The following is a 26,326-nucleotide window of genomic DNA, read 5'->3' on the forward strand; positions in this document are numbered from 1 at the left end:
CAGATGGGTAGTTCTAACTACATTATAATCGGGATATACATGATGCTTTTTATAATACAGGTATCTTAGAAACTTGTTTTGAATTTTTTCTAGCAAGGAAAATGTAGTCTGGTATTCTCCATGCCAAATTATTGCACCAAATTCTAGTTTCGGCCTTACTAAACTATAATACAAAATTTTGAGGGAATGTATATTGGTAAAATTAAATGATTGTCTAATCAAATAACCTAACAGTCGGTTTGCAGACTTAGCTATATTTTTAATATGTGTAGAAAGGACAGTAGATGGTCATAAGTAATTCCCAAATCCTTTACCTCAGAACACCGGTTTAGGGCCTTTTCATTAATTCTGTACTCGAACATAACAGGTTCCTTTAATCCCGTAATAGACAAAATACTACATTTTTTAATATTAAAATACAGTTTATTTTTTATACTCCATTCAAAAATGCTATTTAAACCTTTCTGCAATAATCTACAGTCTCTAACAGTTTGTATTCTCCCATAAAATTTAAAATCATCAGCGAACAAAACACCCTCAGTATAATTTAATACTGATGGTAAGTCGTTGATGAATATTACTGGAGTTTTTCACCAACAACAAACCATTATTTTAATACCTCAACACGTATTTCGATCATCTTCAGGAGGAAGATCAAACTAATCATACTTACAAAGTTATTCTTATTTTTACTGAAGATATCTCTTCTAGGTACCTGCAACTTAAGTGTCATGAATTAATTTCACATTATTGCCTTATCTACCAGTCTGAAATTAATTTTACAATGTGCCCTTATGTAATAGTCAGATGAATCTAATGATTGAAATGTTATAAGTTATACAGGGTGTAACTGAATAAGTGTAAAATATTTAAGGAGGTGATTCCTCGTCGAAAAAAAGATAGGATCTTTCATATAAAGAAACTTCATTGGATCATCCCTTGTTGAGATACAGCCCCTTGAAGGGGGTACAGAAAATTTATAAAGCAATTTTTTACAAGCTCTGAAAAAGTTACAATATTGAAATTAACCTGACGTTTTGTACTACCAAAAAGACACTTAGCCAGTAATTTATTTGGACCCCATGGTTGTAAGGGGTGGAAAACGCAATTCTTAAAATTTATTTCCAATGTAACTTTTTGTCTTATTATTTGTTCAACATTTAAAAATTTATTTCCGATAGCCTGTACCATTGGGTTTTTTGCCCAAAATGAATCAGTTCGCAGCAAAAAATTATTTTACGAACAACTACAGAGATACGTCGTCATAAATGGGAACTGGATTTATTGTTATTTTGTAGTTAGTACCTGCATCAAACGATTAAAGGGTAATAAACAAAACTAATTTATTAATAACAAAACACACAACGTGTAGAAATCATAGTAAATGTTCAATATGTCTACCTTCAGACATTACGCATGCGTCTAGACGTCGGCGCAATGAGCCACGTATTCGCTCAAATATTCTTGGATTCTCTATGATTACCCTGCACGTATCGATGATGCGGTTTCTTAAGTCTTCTACATCGCAAACAGGAGTACGATAAACCAAATGGTGTAAATGGCCCCAAATAGAGAAATCGAGAGGATTGAGATTTGGAGTTCTGTGGTCCTTGTTTTGTTTATGGTTTTTATACCATAATTATGTTCTTTTTGAATAAAAACGCAATATATTGAAAATAATGTAATGAAACATATTACATGTTTCCATCTAGACAACTCAAGTAATAGTGATTTAAGATAACAAAATAACTATCTGCCTTCAGGTACAAAACCCTACTTGTTCTTGAAACTCGGGTACTTGGCAAGGGCTGTGACGATCGAGTTCTTAGAATTTATTAGTCGGGTGCGACTAGACAACACGATAGTCCCATGAATATAGGCACATTTGACGTAACATGCCGCCCCCTTTGAAAACCTCCAGGTTTTCAATTGATACTTTCATCTGGCGTAATGTCATTGTCTGAAATGGGAAGAACACAAAGTTTGCAAGTAGGACGTTGATAAACACCATTAACAGTTTTTATGGATGCGGTACGAATCACTCCATCGGAACCGGGAAACACTTTGATGACTCTACCCATAAGCCACCTTGAAGGAGGAAGTCTGTCCTCTTTCACAAGCACCAAGGATCCAATCTTCAACAATTGGGGATGTCTCTCCTTCCATTTCTTGCGAGTTTGTAAACTAGCTACGTATTCTTTGGTCCACCTGGACCAAAAATGCTGGAGCATCTTCTGAAGATGTTGATAACGACTCAGTCGATTCACTGGGGTTGCAGACCAGTCATGGTCGGGAACTGAAGTCAACTTATCGCCAATCTACAAGTGTGCTGGGGTCAAAGGTGAGGGATCATTAGGATCGTTGGATAAAGCACAAAGAGGTCTACTATTGAGACATGCTTCAATTTGTGTGACGAAGGTCAAAAACTCTTCATAAGTTAAAATGGTATCACCAACAACTCTTTTCAAATGATGTTTTACTGATTTTACACCTGACTCCCACAGACCACCAAAATTAGGAGCTTTCGGAGGTATGAAACTCCAAAGTATACCATCTTGACTCAATTTGGTTGCGATAGTCTCATATGATTCTTTAAGAAAAGTCTTTAATTGAGCATTAGCTCCCACAAAGTTACTGCCGTTATGAGATACAATTTTAGAACACAACCCTTGCCTTGCAACGAATCGTCTAAGTGCAGCAATAAAACATTCAGTGGATAGATCACTTACAACTTCCAAATGCATGGCCTTGGTTGCGAAACATATGAATAGGCAAATGTAAGAATTAGTCACTTTATAATTTCGAATCTTTTTATCTCTAATAGGAAATGGACCACAATAATCTACACCTGTTACCGTAAAGGGTCGAGCTGGAGTAAGCCTATCCTTGGGTAGATCACCCATTATATTTTTTATATTATTTGCTCTAAATCTGTGACACTTCATGCATTCGTGTACCACCTTGCGTACGAGACAACGTCCTGATATTGGCCAAAAACAGTCTCTTAAGGATACCAATAAAGCTTGAGGTCCTGCGTGAAGACGTTTTACATGCTCGTCACGAGCGATCAAAACCGTAAGCCTGTGCGATTTAGGTAAAACAGCAGGATGTTTTTTATTGAGGTCGAAATTAGAATGTTTTAATCTTCCACCCACTCTGATAATGCCGCATTCATCCAAAAAAGGATTGAGATTCAATAAAGGGCTTTTATTATTCACATGTCCGAATGAAGTTAACTGGTTTATTTCAACAGCAAAAATTTCAGATTGTGCTAATCGAGTTAATTTTTTAATTGAGTTATTTAATTCTTCTGGGGAAAGAGGGCCAGTTTTTCTGAAATTTTCAACTTTGACATTATCAACAAATCTAATTATATAGGCAAAGACACGTTTGAGTTTATTCAAGGTCGAAAATTTGTTTAATTCCGGAAATTTGGAAAAATCGTGTGTTTTGCTAGTGATGGAAATCAAGGTAGTCGAGCGAATTTCAGGCATTTCCGTGGTAGGAATCGTAAAATGTAAATTTTTAGGCCACTCATCACGAAATGACGCGAGCCATTCAGGGCCGGACCACCATAGTTTGGAATTTATCAAGGTCGTGGCAGAAGTTCCTCTGGAAGGAAGGTCTGCCGGATTATCGCGAGTATTGACATTCTTCCAATTTGAAGGATTGGACAATTCTTGAATTCGAGCAACTCGATTAGCGACAAATACCTTCCAAGTGTTGGGTGGTCCCTTATCCACGATAATGTTATTGAAGAATCACTCCAAAAATTAATGTTCTCAATTTTTACAGATGTTGAAATTATAGCTAATTTGACCTTATTCATCAGTTCAGCCAAAAGTAATGCGGCACATAATTCAAGTCGTGGTATTGTAAGTGTTTTAAGAGGTGCCACTCGGGTTTTTGAATAAAGCAAACGACATCGAAAACGCTCGGACCTATCTGAAGATCTCACGTATATACAAGCAGCATAAGCCGTTTGAGAAGCGTCCGAGAAACCATGTAGTTCGATACCTTTATTGCTCGGAGAGATAACATGTCTGGGAATTTGAATTTCGCTTAATTCATTCAAGTCCATTTTGAACGTCAACCACATTGATCGAATGTCTAATGGGACGGATTCATCCCAAGAAGCGTGCAAACTCCAGAGTTTCTGCATTATAATTTTAGCAACTATCGTGATAGGAGATAGTAGACCTAACGGATCGAAGATTTGGGCAGAATAACTAAGAATATTTCGCTTAGTTATATTTTCTGCGACAGTTCCAGCTCTTATGGAATATGTTAAGACATCTGTGTTGGGATTCCAAGCAAATCCTAATATCTTACCGAGATCATGGTTACCAACGGTAATAATATCTCGCATTGTGTCCTCGGACATGACCGCAGGAATGTTGGAAACCCATTTTCTGATCATAAAACCATATTTTGAAAGTATTTGAACTATTTGAGTTTTTATATGCGAAACCTCTTCTAAAGTACTACCACCAGTAAGTAGATCATCTACATAAAAATCTCGTAGGATAATGGAACTTATTTTGGGATTTTCATGTTCAACATTGAATGCTACTTCATGTAATGCACGTATGCATAAAAAACTAGCAGAAGTTGTACCGTAAGTAGCTGTATTTAGCTCATAAGCTGATAAGGATTCTGAAGGATGCGAACGCCATAGAATTTTTTGAAAAGACCTTTCTTCTTTTTTTACAAGAACTTGTCTATACATTTTTTCAATGTCACCAGCAAGTACTACATTGTGAATACGAAATCTCAGGATGATTGAAATTAAATCATCTTGAATAGTAGGACCTGCAGCCAAAATATCATTAAGAGAAAAACCAGACGTAGACTTCGAAGATCCATCAAATACAACGCGTATTTTAGAAGTAGTACTACTATCTTTAACAACACAATGATGAGGAAGATAAAACCCATCATTAGAAATTTCGTTTAGACGTGACATATGGCCGAGTGCGAGATATTCCTTCATAAAATTGACGTACGGAATCTTCAGATTTTCATTTTTATTTAATTTTCGTTCTAATGAGAAAAAACGTTTTTCTGCGATTTTGAGGGAATCGCCCAATTTGTTTGTAGGCTCTTTGAAAGGTAGACTCACTACAAAGCGACCTGACTCATCTCGAACAGTATCTTCGCAGAATGATTCTTCCGAAGAATATGCTTGTTTATAGGGGATTTCTTCAATCTTCCAAAACCCCCTAATCAACACTCATTGAAGAAAGGATAGTATAAGGATTATTATATGAGAAAAAGGAACGAACACACCTGTATGTTTCCTAGGATTCCATTTTCGGCCGGCAACCGGGAACAGCAAACAGCATGGAGGCAGAATTCACAAGAATATTCACGAATCAAACGTATTTTTATGAAACTGATTACATTCGGCATAGAAGGACCATGTTTTGTTTATGGTATATAAACCATAAACAAAACAGTCCTCCTCGACCTATCCACTGATTTGGATATGTTTCAGTTGAATGGTGACGTGCTACTTGACTAAAATGGGCGGGAGCCCCATCATGCATAAAAAACATATCCCTTCTGACGCCCAAAAGAACTTTCTCCAGCAGTACTGGATGCACTTCTCTTAAAAATTGAACGTATGCCTCACCATTTTTTCGAGGAGGTAGAAAATGAGGCCCAATTGAATCATCCCCAATAACTCCAAGCCACACGTTAAGAGAAAACTGTTCTTGATGGTTAGTTCCGACAATAGCGTGAGGGTTTTCATCAGCCCATATGTGGTAATTATGAAAATTAATAATCTTGTTCCGAGAAAAACTACATTCTTCTGTGAATTCTATCGTCTTCAGAAAGTCACAATTCCTTCTAATCATTTCCAGTATCCAATTGTAAAATTCAAAACGGTTCGGAAAGTCTCGCGGTAACAGTGCCTGTACTCGTTGCAAATGGTAAGGGTATAAGAGTTATTCTTTCAAAACTAGAAATACCGTCACATGATCAACATTTAGCTGGAAAGCAATCTTTCTAGTACTGGTAGTAGGTTGTTCTTCAATCAAATTAAGTACTGCTTCCTCAAGCTGTGGTATTCGTACTTCTCGATGGCGACCACAATCCTGCGTTCTTTTGTCGAATGAACCATATTCTCGTAATCATTGATGAAGTCGAGCAAATATTCTATGTGAAAGATGCTGCCGTTGAGGATACATTTCAGCATATTTACTAGAAGCTTCTAATCCATTCACCTGCGAGAGACCGTAAACGTAATGCATATCAGCCATTTCCTCATTTGTGTATGCCATTTCAATAACAAGTGAATTATTAAAGTAACAAATCAAGAACGGAACAACAACACACAATTAGTATTAATTCAATTTCGAAAATTCACAAACTGACAGCGTCATACAAATTTAATTGTCACTATCGCTAATAGCGACCTAATGGATAGATTAGTTACGTATTTTCGCATTTATGACGATGTATCTCTGTAGTTGTTGCTAAAATAATTTTTTGCTGCGAACTGGTTTATTTTGGGCAAAAAACTCAATAGACATTTTTTATTCAGAATGAAACAGGCTATCCGAATTAAATTTTTAAATGGTAAACAAATAATAAGACGGAAAGTTACATTGGAAATACGTTTTCCACCCTTTACAACCATGGGGTAAACCAAATAAATTACTGGCTAAGTGTCTTTTTGGTAGAACAAAACGTACATAAAAATTGTGATACAAATTTTAAGTACCCCCTTCAACGGGCTGTATCTTAACAAGAGATGCTCCAGTGAAATTTCTTTATATGAAAGATCCTATCTTCTTTTCGAAGAGGAATCGCTTCCTTGAATGTTTTACACATATTTAGTTACACCCTGTATACAATTAATTTCACAATATTGCCTTATCTAGTCTTAAATTAATTTTAAAATGTATCCTTATGTAATAGTCAGGTAAATCTAATAATTAAAATATTGAATGCCTCATACAAGTCATCTATCAATTTTTATCTTCGAACCAAAGCTTTTGAAGAACTATAGAAAGTACAGAACTTACGTCCAACGAAGATAATTCATTTGAAATATTTAGAATTCAGAAGTAACACTGATCAACTGGCTACGAACTGAATTCAATTTCAATATTCAATAAAATATATTATTATTTTGAATTTAGAAATTGTTATTCAATCTGAGGTAATCAACAACTTGTTTAACTTAACCACTCCATACTACTTACACATATATTTCAGTTCCACTGTCATATGTTGAATATTTACCTTGTATCAATGTGTACATTGCCTTCATTTTGGAACTGGTGAAAGCTGGTGATAGGGTCGATCTCATATCCTTCCATCGTTCCCCTTCCAAAGCAAATAGATTCTGCCCTAGGATTGGATCGGATTTCCGGTTAACAAACGAGAAATGATCTGGAAAGTATTCGAAGTCTTTAACAGTTATTTGCTTTATGAGATCGAGATCTGTCACGAATAGAGATGGATTCAGGAACTGGTAACTTCCATAATATCTGGAAAAATATGAATCAGAAAGTTGCTATTTATAGAACGATAATAATGAATTTTATGATTTGTCCATTTGTTTTATTTAATCATCGTTACTTATTATGCAATTATAACTGCACATGGGTGACATTTACGAAACACTATTTTTAGGATTCTCAATAACCGCAATAGAACCCAAAATAAGGATTTTTGGAATTTTTGTCTGGTTTTGGTGAGATTTTTGGTAATATATTCGGGTGAGCTTCACCTGATATTGTTCTATATAAGTATTCATTACGTTAATTTAAAAAACAAATAATTAATCAGAAAAAACTGTGGATGGGGATAATTGACAATATTTATAGTTCGTAAAACGATTTCTTCGTAAATGAAAAAAAATTCAGGTTGACTTTTTGGTATCAAAAATAGTAGTCCTCGCGAACGAAATCACTGGCAACAGCTGAAGAGGAATGAATTTTGATAGATAATTATATATAGTTGTTTTCTAATCATCTGCTCAATCTGGAAAATAAGAAGTTTCGAGCTATTGCGAGCCTTTTCTGAACTGAAAGGGCAATATTTTCCAATATTCCTCCTGGGAGTACGACAAAATGCGTCACACTTCATTTTGAAATTTAACTTTTTTATTTCGTCATTTGCATCATCATTACGTTCATTTACTGCATGTTTTACTTTCAGGAATTATCTTGGAAATGACATTTCATTTATAATTGAGATAATATATCATCAATGTTACTGGAGTTTTTTCCCAACACTAAATCGTTATTTTTAACAAGGTGTTAAAAATAACGATTTCCCAACACCAAATCGTTATTTTTAACACCTTGTTAAAAATAACGATTTGGTGTTGGGAAAAAACTTCGGTAATAGAGGTGTTGAAAATAACGATTTGGTGTTGGGAAAAAACCCCAGTAATATTCATTACTACACCAAAGGTTCCAAACAGTGCATCATAAGTAATATATCATCATATAAAAACTGGAATATCTTTTAAACTACCGAAGCCATCGTGAAATATTACCTCATTTGTTTAACATGGAACTCTACGAAAAAGTTTCGACGATTTTTTCGTTGTTGGCTCCCGTGTCAAAATATAAATTTCATAATAATAACGATGGGATCTGAACTCCTGATGACTTCACAGGTACCATCCAGTACTCCCCACTCTTTCACATCGACACTCAAAACACGAAATTTCAATCATGAAACAGGCGATTTGGGTTGTAAACTCTCATTGAAATACCTCATTTTTAGAACTTTATTTCTTCCGAGTCCACTTCACTACTCCATTAGAGTGAGATCGGAATGGCAGGCATATTTGTAGTAGCAATTTTATTCTTCGTTGAGATGAATAGTTGCACATGTCTTTTTCTTGAATTCCAATTTGACGGTCTAATTATACTCTTCTACCACCCTCAAGAACGAATTATCCAAAGGTACAATAACTTACCTACATAGCAGGTTCATGTACTGACACCTATTAGAAAACATTTACTTCCCTCGCTAATACCACGAAGGGCGTTGGATTATATCCAACAAATAGTGCAGGATCCTTCACAGAAGACATATGCTTTTGGTGATACAACTGCCAGAATCGACTCAATTATTGAAACGGGTACTTGCAGACTTGTTTCAGGCTATTTGACCTCTCGTCAGTGCAAGGTAGTGTCTTACATCAACACGGGGTCGATGATTTTCCATTATTGAAAATCAAATTTTTTCAGACTTTTTATCATACTTTGAATAAAGCTGAAGCCAACGACAAGCAACATATTTCGTCGGCCTAATGTGAAAATTGCACAAGTCCAAGAACCTCAGTTTTACAGGAGAACAAAAAACTATTTTAATAATTTAAAAATAATGTAATCTGGGTGAAAATGAAATTTGGATGAAAAATACATTTAGGGAACTGCTATCAAGTATTGATTCTTTTTATAATACTTACCTGTTGAAAAATAAAGGAGTTATTCAAAATTCATTCTTATATCCAGTACGAAGAGGGACTTATGCAGATTTCATCTAATGAAACAACGCTATTATTTACATACCTAAGGCATTATTTTTATTGAATCGAAAATAAGTACTAATGAAACAACATGAAAAACTTTTCTTTTTTAATTTTCAATTCTTCTTTGTACAATGAAGGAAGAAAGTCAATTGATACATAATTTGAATTTGGTTTTAATCTTATAGGCATATCTTGAAATTTCTGGGAATGTTTAATCTTAAACTCGATTTTACCATCCGGATTATACTTCAGTGCTCTAAGATTGTTAACAGTTGGATCACCAACTTTGAATCCAGGTCTAATTCATTTTATTAAATTGAGTTTACTGAAGTCTTTGAAAAAAGTGTAATCTAAATAGATCACCTCATGCGGTTTAAGATTTTTTCGAGCCAATTTACATTGGGAGACATAATCGGCTGGCACATTGATGGTTCTACCTTTTAGTTGACTCTCTATGGTAGAATGCATAGAGTCGCACTCCATTTGGGTGTGGCCTTTTCTAAATATTTCTGGATGATACCAACATGTATCTACACTATCTACGCTACAACCGTCACTATATAATATTATTTGTTGCATTGTCTCAATCTGGGGAATTACATTACTTATCAAGAAGTTACAAATTATTGATGAAAAACAGTTGGCACTGAGCTCCCCTTGACCTCCATGCCAGAGAAAACAATAGCCATCTTTGTTCAGAGTACAAAGATGGCTAGAGTACAGAGCTGATACGTTCGATTTCAGACACAAAAGTACTGACTGTAGGTCCATCATCTTGCAGCTTATGCAGACATCGCATTTGTCTTTTTTTTGGCAAAAACAATGCTAAACTCAGATTTTCAAACATGTTTGAGAATGTGGCAATGGATAATGTAGTTATATTATGTTCTACACACAATCTTTATACAGCAAATAAAGCTCTGATTTGGTTTAGAACGTTGGCTCTATATATAGTTTTGTTGACGATTTTCGACAATAGTGTGATTCAAGTTTAGGCATATCTTTAAAGAATTTTTTCAAATTTGGCATTCCTTCATCGAAACGTGAAGGTTTTTTGTATATTTTTATCACTATTCTGTTTCATTTTCACTTTTGGCTGGGCTATACATTTCGTCTTTTATCCACTCTGATATGATTCTCATAGAAATTCCTAACGTATTGCAGAACATGAGCTTACAAACTCTAATTTTTTCGCTTTTGTTTTCAAGAAAACACCTATACGAAGATGTCTTCTAGCTTACTTCCGCTTCCTTTCTATGCGTTGATCTTTTCGTTTCATTTTTCAAGACTTTCGCAGAAATGTATTACTTCTTCTCAGGCCACGAGAGGGACCAAAACTTCGCGAAAATTATTTTTCGCTCTTAATCCGTCAATTTGCAACACTGAATTACTATTTATTTACCGGTTTTTCAATGGTTTGTTTGAATACATATATCTCGGTTTCATTACTCTCTTAGTTTTCTTTCTGTCGAATTTGTTATTTTTTCTACCCATATACTCGACCCCTTTCTCTCTATTTACTTCATTAGTATTTTATTTCCATTCTGCAGGATAAGAAAATCTTCTTTTTTCCTTTTTTCGTGAAACTTCTTCACTAGAATCATTATTTTCTTCATCAAAATGTTGTTCCCTATCATTGCCGATTTGATATGTAGGGTCATTGTTTTCGTTATCTACTTCTTCTGGATTATTTGTTGCTTCTTCTGAATCATTATCTCCATTGCTAATATTTTTTTCTGGTAGGTTTTTTTCGAAATCCATAGGAGTTTCTGTTGGCGCGTCTATATCCTTCGTTGTATTGGGATTGAACATCTCATCGGTACAAATAAAACTATTAAAGTTTGTATCCGTTTGCTCTATACCGAATATTACTGCATTGTTGAGAAAGCTGGATGATGAATCATTATTTTCCCTAGGTCTAAAATGTTTTCTGTCAAATGAATTTCTTGTTCTGATTCTTCTAGAGCCGACTGTAGCTTTTCCTCGTATTCTTCCGCAAAACACTTTTCATTTTTCGCGCTCTTTGTATTAGTATGATTGTCTTGATCTTTGTCTTTGAACAGTTTCATTGTCGTGTTTGATTCTATAGAATCACGAGTTGATGTTCCAGAACAATCGTTAGTTATGTCCTTCAAAGCGTTGGCCGGATGTTTTGTTAAACTCATCAGTTTGAAACATCTTGACCTACGATCCATAGCTACAACAAAATATTTGTTATCTTCAGCCACAAAGTGTAAAGCCACTGGTAAAAATATTCCTGTAAAGAAGCCCCCAGGTTATAGAGCCCCTGGTAAAAGTCATCTCTACAGTTATAATTGATATTCAAAAGGCTTTGAAACATGCATAACTCCCGTGAGTTATAAATATATCATCAGCGTGAAAAATGCACAACTCCCTAAGTTTACAAAAATAACATTAATCCAGTCTAATATATGTTAACACATTTCAAAAGCTTAAATTTATATAGTATTTACTTACCTTAGTGATATTGAATCTCAGTCTGATAAAATAACGGCTAATTTAAAGTCTGACAAACTAAAAAGCACGACACCGAACAGAGACAGAACCATCAAAGTACACTTACTAGGACTTAGGCAACTTTCTTATTGATGTATAACGAGTGGGACTTCCGTGCATTTCATACTTCTGTTTCTAGTGCCATCTGAATACTTTTTAGATAGTTATTTGATTTGAATGTATATATACGCTGCTTCGCTAACAGATAGAGCTAAAAACTAATTTTGTGAAGAATTGGACTTATGCAATGTTCACATTAGGCCGACAATATCTCCCATCGCCCCCTCTGCACTCTGTTGATGTAGAACACTACCTTGCACTGACGAGAGGCCAAACAGTCCCATTTTCGGCACCTGAGTAGAGATGAGTTCTCCATCCCGGATACGTCTGGGCTGCCGGTCTGCTTTTGCGAAATTTGCTCGGGTTAGTGGTAGCATCACTTACCAAAGGCCTGAGTTGTATGATTGACATCACAGCTTATAATTACACCCATGAGTTTAAAAAAAAACAGTTTTTGAACCATAGCGACTCTACGGTTGCAATACATTTCTATAATATCAGAATTCGTATAACGAACTGAGTATCTTATTTTTATTAATTAACACGCTTTTATTAGCTTCACCTGTATGTATGTTTGTTTGTTTGTAACTCCCCTTCTCATTTCATATCGGGATCTGTATTTGACAAAATTTTCGACATTATTGCTTAATCTATTAGCGGGCAGATGGCGCTGTACGTAACATCCTTGATATAATTCGAATTCACTTTACATGTATTTCTTCATTTGAAAAAAGTATTTTTTTCATTAACACGCGCGCCTGCTGCTTGGGGCTTGGTAGCTTTTCAGGCTCCCTCTACGGAATCGGGAAATATCAATGGTCATTTTTCGAAACGAAATACAATAAATATAGTTCAAAGAGGCGAAAAAACACACTTTTATAGCATACGAAACTAAAACATGAAAAATAAATAAAGTTTAAAAAACTAAAAAACACGCTTTCAAAGAACATCGAACTAAAAAGTTAAAAATATTTTTTAATCAGCTTAAAATAATAACGAATGAAAAATACTAGTATTATTGTGAAAAAAACGTGGGAGCTTTGTGCCATATTTTTTGTATATCAAGGGCCCGTCGCTTTTTTCACAATACTACTAGTATTTTTCGTTCTTTTTGTTTTAAGCTTATTAAAAAATATTTTTAACTTTTTAGTTCGATGTTTTTTAAAAGCGTGTTTTTCAGTTTTTTGAACTATAATTATTTCTTGATATTTAACATTTCAAACATGTGACAACTATACGAGTACAAATCGTGAAAAATCGTCAGAATTTGTTTTGTTAATGAAACGAAATCTCTTTTTCACTCAATAAATATGTTTTCAATCCTTAATTTTACCCCATTTCATAACAACGTGAGGAATAATGTTTTTTTTACAAAAACCGCATCCAAAAAAAAAATAAAATTAAGATGCCACATTCTCAAAAGTGAATGGTGACTTTTAGTTCGAGAGAAAGCAGTGGTGTATCACTTTTTTTTCAAAAATGACTCAGTACAAATGTCGCACTGACGCCACCGGCTAAAATGATTTTTATTAAATAAATATCTTAGCTCATATCAAAGTTGTAAAAATTTTTCCCTCAAAAAAAACTATTCGGAACGTAAGTATATATTTTTTCCACATATAATAAAGAATAACTATCTTGAATATTAGCATGTTATTAAAAGAATCTTGCGAAATTATGCTAAATAATTCAATACATATGTCTATCGTAAATTCTTGTTGAAATTATATGTGAATCATAATTTTGAAATTTATGAAGAAATAATGTGGCTTCTAGTAACACAGTCCGATAGTTTAAACAAACTTTACATAACAGCACATGCATGAAATTGAAGTAATTAAAAAATTATGCATAATGTGACATACCTCTTTTCTGGGAATCTCCTATACGCTTCTACAATCAATTCAAAAAAAGATTTTGGACCAAAGAGTACCCGAAGGAATCCTTTCCACGGTGTAACATAAAAAATGTTTTTCTTTTTCCAATAGAGCACAGGTCTGATGAACTTCGAAAACACTAAATAAGCCAAGCCGACAATGAGGAGACACACCAACATATTAATATTTACACTGAAAACGATTCGATTACCTCGATTTCTCTTCACATATCAACAACGGAGACGAAGTTACTCGTACCTCGGACTGAATTGTCGAATGTTACGTCTAAAGGCATTCTCCATTCAGAATTCCTACCAAAATAAGCATAATTCTCTGCCATTCGTTTATACAACTTGTACAACAGTTCAACCTTTCGGTAACTTTTGTCTGATTCAACTTTAAAATACTGACTTAGTGTAGGCCACCCATTTTACATAAGTTGCCAGCACTCATTCCGGAGCTTATGAGCTAATAGGAATAATAAAGGATTAATTTACCAATTTACTATATTCATTCACATGATTATTTTTTACAGAGATGCTGGGGATTACCTATATTCATTGAGGAAACAATTTCAGAAATTTCATTGGACGAAAATGCCGTTTAGATGAAATGTATTCAATTTCAATTCAACTTTGAAATGTATTCAATTAAGTGATAGAAGGTGATAGAAGGTGTATAGACTGACATAATCCGCTCTCGGTGGGATCAAGTCGACAAGTCATTTGAACCCTTCCTGTGAACAGGGCCATCGCCATGGGGGGTGGGGGGAGCCTCCCTCCCCTGCTTTTTCGATTGGGAAAAAGTTGAGAAAAGTTGGAAAATTTTGGCCCATGAAGATAGAAAAAAATAATAGTAAAAAAATGAATTGAAATTAAAAAAAAAGTGAGAGAAAAGAAAAGGAGAGGTAAAGAAAAGGAGAGGTAAAGAAAAGGAGAGGTAATAAGAAAAGGGAAAGAACCAGGAGAAGGTTGAGATTTCCCAACATGCGTAACTTGAAGAGAATTCTGAGTTGTTTGAAATCTTCAAAAAAGTTTAATTTCTCCCAAGTAAAAAAACAGTCCTGAATAGTCCACAAATTTTGAAGTGACAATTTTACAAAATTTCCAACTTTTCGCTATTTTTCCGACTTGGAAAAAATAATAGTAGAAAACAATAAGCACAATATTATTTAAGTGTTGTTTCCTTTCATTTTAATTGAATATTCCTACACATGGTGGATATGGTGGAAGACCAAGGACCTGGCTCCGAAGTAGAATAATTCCCATTATCATTTTCATAATCACCAAATTTATTTTTGTTTGTGCATACCCTAACGGGCATAAGCATTCAGCCAATCTTTGGATAGCTAAGTAAGAAAATTGATATATTAAAGTAGTAACTAATCCCTCGGCTTTCATTTCTTCGAAAGTTGGGAAATTTTGCTGGTGGAGTTGGGAAAATTTGGATTTCCCCCCCCTTGGTTTTCCTTTTCGCTACGGCCCTGTGTGAAAGTGTCTCTGATTGGTGATTTTTTAATATACAAAAGGTTTTTTCTAAGACATTTTCAACTTTCCAGTTCGAACTAGCGGGAGTTTCTGAGGAGCTGCCTTACTGTTATTACCTTCGTTTCCGCCAGATCATCCTACTCCGATTAAACTAATGCCGTGGTTTTCTTGGCATTCAATATGCTTATTGTCACCACAAGCTGAAATTTTATCCAGATCTTCGTTAAAATTCATGTGAGATTTTTTGAAAAGCTGAAGATTCCCGAACAAAAATTATTTCACAAACTATAAGTCCTCATGCCAGGCATCGTCTGAGGCATTGGAAATATCTAATGCAACAGTACGATATTCTGCGAGTTGACGATTGTATTCTTCCATAAATAAATGGCATATAGCCTACCGATCTATGCTCATGGGAACCATATCGAAGGTCGCTTACGACGTTGAAGCTGGTAAAAACCGTATGAAAATTCGTTCGATAGTTTTGGAGTGCATGACGTTAAGGCAGATGGACAGCCGGAATCAAATGATTACATAGTTATGAGAAAATAAATATATCGTAATGAAATCTCGAAACATTTATCCCAACGTACCTACACAGTATTAGGTTCTGGTGAATGCATACCGGAAAACAACTGGAATTCGAATTATATCAAATATGTATATATTTAGGAAAGCTAGCTCACAGCTCACATCTTGCAGATGTTTTTCGTTCATCCAACAGCAGGTTCCAGAAAAACAACTACTTCTCTGGCTAATGCCATGCTGGTAATTGAATTATATCTGACAGAAATCTATGCTAGATACCTCAGTTGAGCTTAGCTTCTCGTTTTTCCAGCAGTAGGACTACACTGAAGTCAATCTACTGTGTAGAAACATTAAAAGAGATGGACGTTTTGACATTTCATTACGCAATAATCATTTTCTCATATGTATTTTACTCCCTTCGGTACAGTTTTCAGACTTGTTTTGATAACATACTTGCTCTATATGATGATTCTATCTTTGTGCCGATTTTGTTAGTATGAGGGTATCATTGATGTCACAGAAATTATATTTCCAATGGGATATTCGAAAGTTTGCATCCAGTTCAGAATAGTGCACTGATTATTTGTTAACGTATACGGACAACTATTTCTAAAATATAGTTATTCAAAAACTGACCAATTTTTGCAAAAAATTGAATACTGTCATTTTCGTATTTGTCATTATGGTCCCACGATTTGAAAATGCCCATCATGTCACCTACACTATGGTTTCAACTTCAAATTGGGGAATTCAGGAGGATCGTCCACAACTTTGTCGTCGTTCACTTTCTCATCCATGCGAGGGTCATACGAGTATTTTTTCCGGTTTGTACAGGATCATTCGCAATCAGTTCTCTTATCTACCAATACTGCAAATGTTTTTTCCACCAGCTTGTTTAGGAAACTCTTGTCGGCCAAATCAAAGTTGTACCTGCAAGTTCTCATGAAGTTCACATGCAGCTTGTGATAACTATTTTTGAATTCGAAGAGTGTAAGGCCATGAGCGGTCTTAGGCACCTCGCGGCAGGCCCTGCACCTAGTTTCAGAAACTCAATTTTCATCACGCGACTTCGGTAGATCGAGATGATGAAGACACTATTCTGGCAGGCCACGCTGAACCCATCAGTTTCCGAGTTCAGCTCACTCGACCTGAAAAAAGCGAAGGTCAGGCTCTTTGATGAGCTGAGGTCTCAATTATGTTGGAAAAGACCACACGCATTGGCTCATCCTTGTGTTGTCGCAGAAGTGAGGCTTTTAAATAGACTTTTTGCTGGACAGGTTCCAACTCGGTAGTAGAGTTGTGATAATCTTGTTCATTGTCGAAAACTAAACCAACTACACCAGCTGCCCTAAAAAATGCTCTACCATGGTCCCAAAGTATTCAGAGAATGGGATTCAAATTCTTGCTGACTGTATAGGTTCCATCCAATACCATTCTGTTATGTAGATACTCCAAACTCATAAGTCCATGACCTTCCCATTGTCGAAGAAAGTACAACCGTGAAACGGACGATTTGAAATGCAAACTCCTGTGGAGATGCATCATTTTTCTGGTCTTTACGTTGAGTTGATACAGCTCTTTTTGGGTCTATTTCACGACTTCAAACGAGTAGAGTGAGATTGGAATGGCAAGCATATTCGTACTAGCCACTTTTTTTCTCCTCAATAGTTCCGAGGACTGAGTCTATCGGAGTTTGTGCTGATACTTGTGGCGTAGAGAATGATTTACTATTGATACCTCTTGTAAGTGGGTTGTTTCATCCCAAGGTAGTTATACGTCTTTCCAGATTCCAGACCATAGAGAGGTTACGGTCATACTGTATCGAAAGCTGCATTAAACATTTATCAAGAAACAGCAACTCACCCCTTCGACCCTCTCTGCTCATATATTTATTCGAATACTTGATCAACTGCGGTGAGTATTCGTGTTTACAAGGTACTCGTAAACAACTCATGATACGAATTCAAGTATGTTATTGGTCTGTAATTCTTAGGCGGTCTCAACGGTTGCTCTCCATCCAACCATGAGTTGAATATTCTGGCCAGATGGCGGTGGGTGCTTGGTAGTTCTCTTCACCAACAAGTATTCAGCCCATCTGGGCCTGAAGCAGCAAAGTTCTTGGAACCCACAAGGGCTTTTGTAACGTCATCCGTGATTATCAGGTGGCGCAGTCTATTGAGCTCAGGTTATAAAAGCTTCGAGTTGTGCTAGGGCTGGAGTGTCTGAGTTCAGTGGTTGCGGGTGTCCATAGATGTCCTTCCAGAAGGATTCTAGCTGATCAGCGGTCGGCGGATTATACACAACACGCGGAGGCTCTGGAAATAGGCGATGATATTTCGCGCAGAACCTGAGGTTTTCCGCAATACTTCTCAATCGCCTCACTAGTGATATCTTAGCAGCCACTAACATTCTATCCAAAACGTGCTGGTCAGCAGCTCAAAGTGTGAAGGATGAGTCGCAGCTATTCGCCGCACTGCTGGCCTGAAAGATCTGTTGGCCGCCCTGTAATAAATTCTACATTGATACAAGACGCATGTTGTCTCGTCAACGTGATCTTGTGTGAAAATTGTATTATTTATTTTTCGGTTCCTAGGTATGAAATGGTTACCAGTTGGAAAACATATTTTCATCGAAGATTTCAGTTTTGTAATATCCATGGCGATATTTCAGTAAGGTAGTGTCCGAATAATTTTATTCTGATTTTAGTATGTAGAAAATTGTATGTAGTTCGAAAGTGTAAGGGCAAGAAACAGGGATCAAATCAAATCAAATCAAATTTTATTTAATCCGTTTTCCTCTTATACAATGGATTGGACGTGTCTGGTGTGGTGAAAAACCCCACAATCTTACTACAAAAAAAAGTTACTCCTAAAGTACAAGTTTACAGGTTAGGTTAACAAAATAGAATATATACACATAAATACAATGACAGTAGGGTGCTAATGCCGACTGAACGCCTCCCCCCACCCTTTTGACCTTGAGACGTCACACGACCTTGAATGACGTCACCTAACCTTGAACGTCGTACACGTAGTATGAGCTTGAATGCGGTGTTTGACCTTGAGTGTGGGGTTTGACCTTGACGTTCGACACTTCGACTACCTTGAGCTTGCTCCATGGCATTGAATGTTGACCTTGAATGAAATCGTGACGTGTACAGAATATAACCTTGAACAGTGGGCGTTCGGCGTTGTCCACTCCCTTGTTGGTAATTCCTATATAAGTTCAGAATATCGTATGACGTCACCTAACCTTGAACGTCGTACAAATAGTATGAGATTGAATGCGGTGTTTGACCTTGAGTGTGGGGTTTGACCTTGACGTTCGACACTTCGACTACCTTGAGCTTGCTCCATGGCATTGAATGTTGACCTTGAATGAAATCGTGACGTGCACAGAATATAACCTTGAACAGTGGGGTTCGGCGTTGCCCCCTCCTTGTTGGTAATTCCTATATAAGTTCAGAATATCATGCTTCCACATTCAGTTTAGACACTCTAAAATACCCAAATAGGTAAACAGAAGTATTTGTCGAATTCCAAAGTGAAGACAACGAGTATCAACCCATCCGAGAGGGCGTTTTCGTCAGTGAGGTGAATATATATTTTATTTTAATTAACCGTAATTTCACTATATTTATGAATATGGATAATTTGAAATTTGACATTGAAAAAATTAATTTTTCTATAATTCAACAAAGTGAAGCTTCAGAGCAGAAACCTATAAACGCTCTGGTTATTGATAAAGAATATAAAATTGAAAGAATGTCAATGTATTCCACACGATATGGTAAATCAATTCAAGTAGTTTTATTGGATGAGGAAAGTGATACTCCTTTTAAAGCATGGCTTCCAAAACGTGTCACAGAGCAATTACCAGAAGACTTCATTCGTGAAGTGAATTCATCCAAAGCCAAATTCACACTTACTTATATGGGTCAAAGTTCGCAGGATTATCCTGGTGCTAAAACCCGATCATTGATGAAATTCAATGTTTTAGATTGAACATTTTGAAATTATGAATTTTTTTTGTAAATAGTGAAAATATGGTAGATTAATATAAAATATGTATCAACTTGGTCACTTCATAGACATAGTCAGATTTCAAGTGAGTATTTTTTTTATATTATTTGCAAACTAATGAATGCCATTTATGAATTTTCAGAACTCACCATTCTATAAATATGTGGATGCAATATTCAGCCCAAGAGTGGCCGGAAGCAGTGGATTTGGATTCCGCCATAAGAAAAATGGCTTGGGAGATGGCTGATCTGAGTTTTGATGCTCTACCTTCATCAAATTATGATTTGAGTGTATGTTACGATGCTGAAGAGGTGCGAAAACTTTTGGAGCTTAGTGAGAAGTATGAACTCGGTGTGGCATTGTGTCATAAATATTCATATTGGAGTAGAAATTTGGATGAGTTCTGTGAGTTAATAATTGAAGCAGACTTGAAACATTTTCTTCAAGACATATGCACCTACCCACCGCAAAATATCATAGAGAAATATCAATTGGAACCACAGAGTCCCAACCCGCAACTGGAAGAAGCGATAAATGATGGTGTTGTAAATATTTGAAATCTGTTGTATATGTTTGTGAATAAAATAATGTTTCAATCCATATTTGTTTGTATCTAATTGTTTGGTGAATAAAAGATATAACATAATTATTGAGTGTTTTATTATTCATCAATATCGAATATTTCATAGCATATTACATGTCAATCTTATTACAATCCAGTTTGAACAGAGCCATTAAGAGCATTATATGATAGAACAGCATCGTGGAGGATGAGTGCATATACTTTGGTGTTTGCTGGAAACTTCACCTTGCGTGTTTCGAATTCTATTTTGATGTCGACAGTGGATGACTTCATAGCTTCGGGTTGATGGGAGCAGTCGATAATGAATAGTGGGTTGTTGCGAAAGCTACCAATATCCATCATCGGTTCACTCATAGTTTTATAATAGTAGCTACGTTGGAAGTTTTCATATGCATAGTAAGCTGATGAGTCTAACTTCTTGTCGAAATCCAGATTCCAACGCTCATATGGGTATACTTCAGAGTTCAGAGATAGTCGAATATTATTAATATTCACATGTGTGAATTTCGTTACATCTTTTGACATATTTTCGGATTGGTCGGTGTTTTGAAAGCCGATGATGATATATCGTGGTCTTTCGAGGCTGCTGGTTGTCTTCACCGCCCATATATCCGAGGATGTATCACGAAGTGTGGGTAATTCATAAAGGTCCCACATACGATAAGCCACCTTCACTTTAGCATTATTACCATTTTTATTTATGCGATTCAATAGTTTCAGTTTCTGTCGATCTTCCGGCACAATGTGCCTGATTCTCCATTCTATTTTATTGATTTCCAAATCTGCATCAACTTCCCCAATGAATGAATTTTTGAATGAGCGAGCTATAATCACAATGAGCTCCTGCTTCACATTCATTATCCCCTTATTGTAATCTTCAGCAAAACCCATGAGATACTTCAAGGGTAATTTACCACTGAATACATTGCTAACGGGATCGAATATATCTTGTTTATTCACATCGAGTCCCCATCCTATCGGTAGTAGCGAATTTGCATGCGTTTTTCCGAATGATATCATCGTTTTCATTGTGGTAGTTATGCCAGGTTTTCGAACAACAACCACTTGCTCACCACCCATTTCATAGCGAATTTCGTCGAAGAGAAAGGCGAGAGCATTATTGGATAGGTAGCACCGCTTTGTGGCATCAGATGGTGTGAACTTCCCCTCGATATAAATGTAACTATCTGCAATATCGAGTATGAGATCTTGATAATTGATTGGAATTCGTATTTCATCTGAATTTTTGTAATATGGTGAACCATACGGCTTATATGTATGCTCATGAAGGCTGATGAGGGAATGGTCGAACATGGGCTCCTCGAACACTTCCAATTTATCACTTGTGGTGATTGTCGCCATGTTATTACTATTTTTTATATCGCACCTTCAAGCCAATAGATTTGAGAAAGTTCAGGCTACTAGCACTTATTCTATATCTTGACCGTTTGGCAGATATACGTGGAATGAATCGACTGCTGGATTTTCGCTTCTTTAAATGCACATGATCATAACCTCCACCAAATACATTATGCTGACTCAACTGCTGCCGCTGCGGCAATCGCTGACTATTGAAGCACAACCCCATTTTTAGAAACGATAATCGCAGAATTTATAGTTCCATCAATGAATATCACCTGCTCAGCGTTAGGAAGTAACAATACTGAGTAACAATTTGATCAACTTCAGCTTTATATTGACTTTTTTCACAGATGATCATCGCTCACCATCGTTTTTGCTCGATCGTTTGAATGCTTATCGAGGGTTGTTTTTTCAAATCAGATTGCAGCGATTTGATATCCTTATCCATATGCTCATACTTTTTTACAAATTCTACTAATTTCAGTCCAAGCGTAATGAGATCTTCCCTCACTGATACGGAATATTTTTCTACTCCATCTAATTTCAAATTAATTTTGTCAATATCAGTATCTAATTCTCCTCTCATCTTTGAGATGTAAAAACCGACATATCCTCGATTAACACAATCCGTACTCTCTTCAGGCTCTGCTATATTTTTCAAACGTTTATTTTCCATATCAAAGTTTCCATCGGTTGTTAATTTGAAACCAACTCCAGGCTGCCCACGCAAAACAGTATTTGAAACTGCCTTACTTCTGCGACCAAACTTATCGATGCTTCCTTTACTCATTTTCTTTATGATACACTAATGACAGTCATCGATGTTCTGAATCAACGTATGAGAAACGATGATTGTTACTAATGACTGTCGTCGATGTTGTGAATAAATATATGAGAAATGATGATTATTATAGCTTTATCAATTCCAATTTGACTATTATTTTTTCACCATTGAAATTGATCAGATTACCATTATCATCCAATATGCGAAGAGTGATATTGTCGAGGTACTGACGACCACCAGTCGGATTGGCATATAAATAATATTTTGTGGCTCCTTGGTGAGTTTGTAACCGGGCTCTACATCAATATCAAATTCAAAGATGCTATGGATTTCATCGCCATTCGAATATGCTCCAGCTGTGACATTACAATCCACACGAATAATCCTCACCTTATTGATATTCACGGGCAATGTTGATTCATGTATTTCACCACAATTGAAAACATTGTCATCGAATCCTAGAAGTTCAGCAATGCTGTTTTCATGTTTGAGATGAATGTAATATGTCATATATTGGTTTGCTCATTTATCTTTACATATAAAAACAATATCCTTTTTTGTACCTTTTCGGTCGACCTGCGATAAGCAGGACACATGGGCAGTTGACAATTGGAGTGCGACATTAAACAGTTAAAATAACGTAGCGGTGTTATAATTTCCACACATAGATATATAAACAATTTCCACACCTTGGTCTGATCCTGACAACTTTCAGGATACAACATAATATTTCGATCGCATTTCACATTTCAGAGTGTTGTTGTTTGCACGTAGGAGAAATACTTCGTCGATATTTTCTTCAATTCCATTTTCTAGTTGCACTTCTTTGGATTTCATGAATCTTTGAATCACCTTATTAATTTCATCAATTTCATATGCCCCAGGTGGAATTTTTATAATAGTGGGGGGGTGAGATAATTGTCTTCGAATAGCCGATAACATTATTCTTAGCATCTACATTGAATATGGAATTGTAGGAGTAGAAACCATGTAATCCCAGACCATAATTACTATTGGTATCCAATTCGATGGGTGGGTAGAAGTTGGCACTCAACTCGCTAGAGTGTCCCGACAATGAAAACGTGCGTGACATGACTGACGAATTTTCGATGATTCATGTCTTTTTATTGCTGACAGCAGAAATTGTGGACCAATCGTCGCTTTTTCGGTGGTCTATCCATATCATTATGTGTGACTACATTTACATCATTCACTTTACAATAACAACAAAAAAATTTTTCTTGTAGGTGGACCATCATTCATATCGGAATTACTACTGCTACCGCTGGAATCATTGTAATGCTCTTGACAGTACTGATACTTCAAGACATCAATATCATTTTGTAGGTTTTGTGGTAACTTATCTCATACAGATGCAATTTCATGTGATGCACACCCAATCAACACCTCTTTCGGCATATCAGCGAGTTGTTCTTTACTCATTTTTTGTAAAGTGCGTACTCTGGAATATGCGATCAATGAATGACTCATCCTCTTGATACTCTCCCTATCCTGTACTGGTGTTAACTCCATGTCTTGTTCTGAAGAAACTTCAAACACAAATGGCCACACCATACTGTGTTGAATCGTTGTTCACGCTTATAGTTTATGTGATAGTATTGATAGGATTCGAACCCATATAAAAATAGTGAATCAGTTCTTTGGGAGGGGGTAAATCGCCAAAACTATCAAAATATTTTATCGAAGTTCCCCTTTTTCTATATGCTACCCAATGTGTCCCTTGACCATGTCGACTATTCAAATTTACTATGGCAGATTCATATCGGAGTGGTCCTGATTTTGGTAAATCGTCACGCATATATACCCCCCGAAAATATGGAATCGTCATTTTCTTAGCGTAATAGTTGAGGTCGATATTGGAGAGAGCTCTTTTAGGTAGCAAATTTATGAGTTTTTTGAATTTTGAGGTTTCAAATAGACTCCTAATCCTTTGCGGTAAGGCTTCAAGTAGATACCACTTCCTTGTTTACCTATAGCAATTGCCTCCATGTGTTTATTATGGCGATTTGTCTCACTCAACTGCTCCCTACTCGCTTTTGCTGCTTGAACTGCTTTCGTTATACCAGCAGTAGCACCGGCTAAACTACCTAGTGCTGATAAACCAGCAAAAATTGGAATGAGTGGTAGTATTCCACCAATTTTAGGAATCGGTATGATTCGCGGTGTGCGAATTTTCTTTTTCCCACCTGCAGCCCTCATATATTTGCGTGCTGCTTTGAGTGCAATTTCAGCTGCTCTTTTAGAATTTTTGACAACAAATTCACTTCCACCCGCTTTGTGTAGAACATCACGCACTTTCTGAACGATCCCAGAACCAAAAGCTATCACCTTAGAAGCTTTCAATATTTTTTTAACTTTTTTTTTCTTAATAGAACGCTTTATTCTTCGAATGTGTGACTGCTTGGGAGATGAGTCACAACCCATACCAAATCGGCGTTTCCCTTTCATTATATTCGTAACTAGCCAAGCAGCTCCTTTTTCTCCAATAGTAGCGTCTTTTGCTTTGACACGATTCCAAGCACTTTCTGCAAGCTCCTTATCCGCTATGTGTCTAGCTGCAAGATTATCGGGGTTCTGTGAATATGCAATATCGTGTTTTTTGCATGCAAAATCCAGCTGATTGACACCCGAATCACCTCTCAACAATCTTTTCTGCAATTTGGTGCCGGACCGCAATACTGATAGCCAGGTAAGTGTAATTCAAATGGTAGATTATTGATGAGGAATTGATCAATCCTCCACCAGTTTTATTTGAATGCAATTCAGTAGATCTGCATCGACTCATAACCCCTATTTAAATAAAGGAATCGATGTGGAACCCTGCTTATATAGTCTCCAACTGTCATACAAATCGCATATTGAAGCAGAAGCAGCAATTTTCCATCGATAATTTCGATGAAAAAGTGGGTGGTGGATCGGGAAGCGGTGTCAAACAACGTCACGGATCTTTACTTCCACTTTCTATTCGCGGCCTGATATTGGACCATCTAACTGTGGCAAGACAAATGTTTGATCTTTCTTGGCTAACGCATCTCTAGATTACGATTCGCAAATGTTTATCTTTATTCAAAGTCTCTTTATCAACCAAAATACGAGTATTTACGTGAAGTATTATCTCCAATCGAAGGGTTGAGTTTTTACACTTTTGCCAATAATGCAGGTGAAATAGTAGAGCTTCAAACGCCAACCTGTTCAATATTCATTTTTGATGATGTTATGTGCGAGAAACAGGATAGTTTATACGATCATATTTCAGTATGGGTCGTCATAAAAATGTGGATTGTTTCTATTTAGCCCAAACATATTCACGAGTTCCGAAGCAAATTGATACGAGATAATGCAAATTTTATCGTAATGTTCAAACAAGATGATATGAATCTCAATCATATTTTTTCCGACCATGTTCACCAGATGTAACATAAAAGCAATTTCAAGATATGTGTGCGAGATGTTGGGAAGATAAATATGGATTTTAGTAATTGATAAGATCGAGAAGTGGTAAATGGACGTTATCGAAAAGGATTCGACGCTTTCATATATCCTTGACGTTCTTGAAGAATTGAATCACTTGAGTGCTAGA

At 36.1% G+C, this 26,326-nt stretch overlaps 2 protein-coding genes across 2 annotated transcripts in view; one reads left to right on the forward strand and one right to left on the reverse strand.

Annotated features, from left to right (window-relative positions):
• LOC111515527 (cytochrome P450 9e2) overlaps positions 1-14,326 on the reverse strand; it is a 63,119-nt gene extending 48,793 nt beyond the window's left edge. Inside the window, 3 exon segments of the mRNA XM_074179352.1 lie at positions 7,255-7,502; positions 13,948-14,151; positions 14,218-14,326. Of these exon segments, the coding sequence (XP_074035453.1) occupies positions 7,255-7,502; positions 13,948-14,151; positions 14,218-14,261 (496 nt within the window). The 5' untranslated portion in view covers positions 14,262-14,326.
• LOC111514100 (uncharacterized) overlaps positions 1-26,326 on the forward strand; it is a 102,423-nt gene that overhangs the window by 13,445 nt on the left and 62,652 nt on the right. The gene's annotated exons all lie outside the window — the stretch shown is intronic.

Source organism: Leptinotarsa decemlineata, unplaced genomic scaffold, assembly GCF_025532065.1.
Source record: "Leptinotarsa decemlineata unplaced genomic scaffold, Ldec_3_MD MMD2_tig00005462_RagTag_RagTag, whole genome shotgun sequence".
In the NCBI taxonomy this organism is placed as follows: domain Eukaryota; kingdom Metazoa; phylum Arthropoda; class Insecta; order Coleoptera; family Chrysomelidae; genus Leptinotarsa; species Leptinotarsa decemlineata.